This window comes from Mandrillus leucophaeus, unplaced genomic scaffold (assembly GCF_000951045.1).
Source record: "Mandrillus leucophaeus isolate KB7577 unplaced genomic scaffold, Mleu.le_1.0 Scaffold643, whole genome shotgun sequence".
Lineage (NCBI taxonomy): Eukaryota > Metazoa > Chordata > Mammalia > Primates > Cercopithecidae > Mandrillus > Mandrillus leucophaeus.
Window position 1 is genome coordinate 5,463 of NW_012106953.1, and position 6,245 is coordinate 11,707.

Consider the following 6,245-nt stretch of genomic DNA (forward strand, 5'->3'; position numbering starts at 1 on the left):
GACTCAAGTATTTGTTTCTACCTATGAAGAAATGTCGTCGGGCTGTTGTACTCCCAAGATCTATAACTTCCTTACAGAATTTTAAAGTAAAGCTGTTGCATAAGACTAAAAGAAGGAATAATCTGCCAGGGATCTTTTTACAGAGTATTATAAAGAAGATTGGGATTATTTAACTTAAATCTGAAGATATCTAATTCTTATTTCTCCCTGAAAACAAGTAAAAAACAGAAACTTAACATGAGCTACTAAGATTTCTGGAATTACCCATTCAGAAATGTTTCACAGGAACCAAAGTTAAGATAAAATATTGTTAATGAGAAATCCTGGAATTGACATACCACATTAAATATATTTCTATACTTTACTGTAAGGTTCAGCTGACCACGCTACCTAAAACAAATTCTTTAATATTTTCAGGATGTAGTTTAAAACAATTTTTAACCCTTTTCCTCCTAGAAATAGGCACACACATATGTATGAAAGAGAAGAAAAAGAATGGGAGAAAGGGAGAGGGGGAAATGGGGGAGAGAGAGACAGAGAACACCATTAAGGATACAGAACAATAAAGGAAATTACTACCACTTAACGGGAACATAATCTTTTGAAATCTTTGCTATAACTGGAATAAAAAACTCAGTAATTCTGACAGGTTATTCTACTCTTTTAAATAAGAACATAACTGTTCAAACTATTAGGTACATCTATCTAATCATTAAGTCTTTTAAGAAGCATTAGAAAAAAACATACATATTAACAAACAGTGAATTTAGGCACAGGTTCACATAAATTGTTTTACTTTCAGGAAACCCGGAACCTCTAGGAAATTACTAAAATTACGAAGAAGTTAAATTTTATAAGCTCTTTCCCTCAACTTTGGCTAAATGTAACCATATTAAAATACTGACATAGTTTTTGATCATGAAGCAGAAATGTAAAATGGTAGCTTTATTTTAATCTTTACTCAAGAATGATACTGAAACAAAGCTCTTACTACAACAACCAGGTTAAAAAAACAAGGTGAATCAATGCTACTGTATATGTCCTTGAGCTAGAAATTTCTTACTTATGGATTCATGCTCAGGAAACAATACTTAAAAATCTTAAACTGTAAACTCTTAGCTTGTAACATTTTGATTTTTCCTGTATCTTGCATGTTTCTCAGTGCCATTAAATATATTATCTTCTATTTCTTCTTAAAGAACTAGTGTTCATAAAAGGATCATCATCATCATCCTGAAATGAGATACAAATGTTGTATTAGTGATTGTTCCTTGCTTCACTGAAACAAGACAGAAGTTCTTATGGGCAAAACAATACCAGTGAGAGTCATTTCACATGGGGTAGACTTTATTTTTCTGTTTCCTTTATAACTGTGAAATATGTAAGTACAATTAAATTCTTAATTGGCATTAAAATGAAAATTTATCCTGCTGTGTGTGCATGTATCTACAATATAAACCACACACATTTCTCTCACTAACCTTAATAAAGACAAACGAAGTATAGGTAAACCAGAAAAAAAATTCAAGTCATTTTATATTTGGTTTTTGAATAGATTTTCTCATTTACATTTTATTACAGTTGCATCTACTCTTCTGGAAATTCACAGTAAAAAAATAATGAAGCCACATGGAGATCTAACTCAGAAAGAGCTGTAATTTTTATTTCCCATTACCCATTTAATGCTAGAAATAGCTAGCTACTCTCACACTCATGTAAAAAACAACCTAGCAAAGCAAGCTTTCAAATAGTTTTTTGGATAAAAAAAGAAATACATGCAGTATTTCAACAGTTCCCATGCCAATGGGCTACAGATTGTATGCATGGTAAGAATAAATAGGAATATGAGATATTAACTAATAATTTAATTAAAGAAAATGAAAACAAACCTCAGATAAGCCCAATTATACAATTTTATGAAGACAACATAAAACCAATTCTTATGTATTCTATAAATATTCAGAAAATAAAGCAAATTTGTTTGTAAATTTTTAATTTGTGTTTAAGACATTAAAAAAAGAAATTATTTGATGCTAGGCTTTGTTGGTGGTATCAGCACTTCCAAATGTTAGCTAAATTAACTATCTCTGGTGAGAAATGGATGCCTTAAGAAATATAAATTCATTTGCATTTATTGATTCATTTTCTGCTACTATAAAGGCAAAACTTAAATAAACCAGAGACAAATCCAAATGAAGTCTAATAGATAATTTGCTAATAGTTTGTCTTTGCAGTTAACATGAACTAGTATACAAATTTTTAACTGTAACATATAACCACATGTATATCCAGATGATCTGGAATAAACAAACAATAATTGCTCACTTCCCTCCTGGAAGCAACCTGTTAGTATTTAATAGGTAGAATGAGCTCTTGCTGCCATTTTTCTTGGCTGCCGGAGTTGAGTCCTCTCAAGTTGTTTTAAACCACAGCTGAAATACAGGGAACATGGCAGCAGCAGCCAAAGCTAAAAATGAAAGGCGTAAGTCACAGGCTACAACATAGATAAACCTTGAGGAACTTACGCTATGTGCAATAAACCAGTCACAAAAAGGCAAATACTCTATGATTCTACTTATATGAAGTACCTAGAGTAGTTGAATTCATAGAAAGAGAAAGTGGAATGGTAGTTACCAGGGGATGAAGATGGGGAAACGGAGACTTGCTATTTCAGGGATACAGATTTTCAATTTTGCAAAATGAAAAACTACTAAAGATCTGTTTAATATGGATCTATTTAACACTACTGAACTGTACACTTAATAATGGTTAGTTTTATGTTGTGCTTTTGCTACAATTAACAATTTTTTAAATAAAAAAAAATAAATGAAAGGGGTGATGGGCCTAAGAGAAACACCTTCAAGCAATTCAACAAAAACGAGCAAAGGCCCTTCAAATGGTAGCCATGAAGGAAAGGGGAAGGGCAGTATCCTTCAGTCATGTAGTTTTATTTAAACTTAATTGAAACAGCAAATTAATAAAGGCAAGAGGCAAGTCCTGACTTATAATTCTTCCTCTTCCTCCTCCTCCTCATTCATGGTGGAGGAGATATCATGGTTGCAGACATGATCTGGAATTGGAGTTTTTTCCAGACATCCTCCCAGAGAACATTTCAGACAATGCCTGAATACCTCCATGTCATGAAATTACCACCATGTGCCCTCCTCTACATGACACTTGTAGAGTATATAGTGAGTACTTAATAAATATTCATTAAAGTAATATTAAAAGCTCTTGGGATATCATCATCATCATCATCATCATCATCATCTCTCCAAATATAAGTAAATGGAAGAAGCTAAAAAAATTCTGATCCCACTGTTAACTGGGCAAATAAGAGCTGAGTGAATATCATATTTTAAAAATCTACAGGACTTTTATATCTGAGGTAATTACATTGATGGACACTCAACAAAGCTACTTCTTAATTCTTAACATTAACTATAGTTCAAAGGAAGGTTATCAATGAAACTACTTTTTTTTTGGGACGGAGTTTTGCTCTTGTTGCCCAGGCTGAAGTGCAATGGTGCAATCTCAGCTCACCGCAACCTCCACCTCGCGGGTTCAAGCAATTCTCCTGCCTCAGCCTCCCGAGTAGTTGGGATTACAGGCATGTGCCAATGTGCCTGGCTAATTTTGTATTTTTAGTAGAGATGGGGTTTCTCCATATTGGTCAGGCTGGTCTCGAACTCCTACCTCAGGTGATCCGCCTGCCTCAGCCTCCCAAAGTGCTGGGATTACAGGCGTGAGTCACTGCGCCCGGCCTGAAACTATTTTTAAAAATAATTTTTAGTGGAAGAAGGACAAGATGGCCAATTAGACAGGGCCAAGAAGCACCACTGCCACTGATAAAGACCAAAATATCGAGTAAGCCAACATATTTTGAGCAGATCTTTGGAGAAAAAACACCAAGAGTTGATAGAGAGGTGATACGAACTGGAAGCTGAAGAGGGAGGATGCTGGGAACCTTGTGGGGGGGTTGCCCATTGCCAAGGCTGGTTCTTGGCCTTGAAAGGCTCCTAGGACGGGATGAGTGAATGGACAATGGGGCAGTCCACTCTCACTATGGACCTCAGAGATCCTAGCTACAAGATTCCATGCCCCCTGGAAACATTTCAACTGGCGGGGGATCTGCCCAAACAGTAGGCAGAGACAGAGCTCCAGAATGCATGGAGCCCAGGGGTTTCTACACGCAAGGGAGCTGCAGCAGAAGGTGGCCGTAGGCGCCCATCCCCCAAGACTTCTTATTTCCCTTCGAGTAGGAGTTGCCCCACCTGAATGCTGGGGCAGGACAGAGTGGGGCCAGCTTCCCTGTGGGACAGAGAAACACCTGTTCTGCAGGCCCTCCTCCGCTACAGCCCCTTCCAGGGCCCTTGCCAAGCTGCCCTGCAGGAATGTGTGCACAGGGCAGCCTCTGCTGCCCAGCCTTGTTTTTGCTGGTGGCTTCACCTAAGTACCTTCCTGGTAGCCTGGGAGCATTTCAGATTGCTGGTGCCTGACCTGAGGGTCCGAACGATGGAGCCACAGGCTGGTCCCAGTGCTACAGGGCTACAGCACACAGCTTGGGCTGCTGGCACTCAAGTTGGAGAGAAATCCCACTTTCAGAACACTGACAGGAGTGAGACATGTGGGTTCGTGGGCCAGTGCAGGAATGGACAAGCCTTCCTCCACAGTGCTGGTCTGGGAAGGGTGTGGCCTGTCTGGCAGCCATGGCCTCTGTCTGAGGGAGCCCTGCAACCCAAGACACCAAGCAACAGTAATGCAGGTGTGGTGCCAGTGATAGGAGGCGCCTCATTCATGGCCCAGAAGTGGCCCTTGTGAGTGGTCATCTCTCTCCCCATCCCCACCACAGAGCACGGCTGCGAACACACAGAAATACAAAAGAAATATGCAGCTGAGTAAGAGCCTATCCGCTGGACATTAATGTTAACTGCCAGCTACCGGATCACAGCCAAAATTATAACAAAATCATTCGCCAATATACATTTCTGTGACACCCAGGGCAAGAATCTAGCCACGGTAAAGATCTATATAGAGCTGTGGCCCTCTGAAAGCACCCAGAAACAAGGCCTACTGAATATACTCAACTTACACTGCAGTTAAAGGAATAATAGCCCTCTAACATGAGAAAGAATCAGTGCAAGAATTCTGGCAATTCCAAAAGCCAGAAATGTCCCCTTACTTCCAAATGAGCCTGCTGGTTCACCAACAATAGTTCTTAACCAGATTGAAATTACTGAAATGACAGACATAGAATTCGGAATCTGGATGGCAGGGAAGCTTATCAAGATTCAGGAGAAAGCTAAAACCCAATCCAATGAATCCAGTAAAACAATCCAAGAGCTGAAAGACAAAATAGCCGTTTTAAGAAAGAACCATACTGAACTTCTGGAATTGATAAATTCACTACAAGAATGTCATAATACAACTGAAAGTATTAACAGCAGAACAGACCAAGCTGAGGAAAGAATCTCAGAGCTTGAAAATCAGTTCTTCAAATCAACTTGGTCAGAGAAAAATAAAGAAAAAGAAGGAAGAAGAATGAAAAAAAAATCAGAAATATGAGATTATGTAGAGGCAAAATCTATGACTCATTGGCATTCCTGAGAGAGGAGACAGAATAAGCAATATGGAAAACATATTTGAGGCTATAGTCCAGAAAAATTTCTCCAATCTTGCTAGAAAGGTTGACATGCAAATTAAGAAATATAGAGAATTCCTATGAGACATTATATAAGATGGCCATCCCCAAGGCACACAGTCATGAGATTCACCAAAGTCAACAGGAAAGAAAAGATCTTAAAGGCAGCTAGACAGAAGGGTCAGTCACTTACAAAGGGAACCCCATCAGGCTACTAGTGGACATCTCGGCAAAAACCTTACAAGCCACAAGAGATTGGGGACCTATATTCAGCATCCTTAAAAAAGAAATTCTAACCAAGAATTTCATATCCTACCAAACTAAGCTTCATAAGCAAAGGAGAAATAAAATCCTTCTCAGGCAAGCAAATGCTGAGGAATTCATTACAACTAGATCAGCCTTACAAGAGGTCCTTAAGAGAGTGCTAAACATGGAAACAAAAAAACACCACCTACTACCACAAAAATACGCTAAGCACATAGCTTAGAGACACTATAAAGCAACTACATAATCAAGTCTACAAAACCAGCTAACAATACGATGGCAGGATTGAAATCTCATATATCAATACTAACTCTGAATATAAATTGACTAAATGTCCTTA

At 38.3% G+C, this 6,245-nt stretch overlaps 1 protein-coding gene across 3 annotated transcripts in view; it reads right to left on the reverse strand.

Annotated features, from left to right (window-relative positions):
* Positions 1-781: 781 nt before the first annotated feature.
* Positions 782-6,245, reverse strand: part of MRE11A (MRE11 meiotic recombination 11 homolog A (S. cerevisiae)) — an 84,627-nt gene continuing 79,163 nt past the window's right edge. For 2 of the 3 annotated variants that reach the window (XM_012000925.1, XM_012000926.1), the window contains exon 20: positions 782-1,233. In XM_012000925.1, coding sequence (XP_011856315.1) covers positions 1,177-1,233 — 57 coding nt within the window. In that variant the 3' untranslated portion in view covers positions 782-1,176. The remainder of the gene's footprint in view (positions 1,234-6,245) is intronic. The other variant, XM_012000927.1, reaches the window with a different exon arrangement.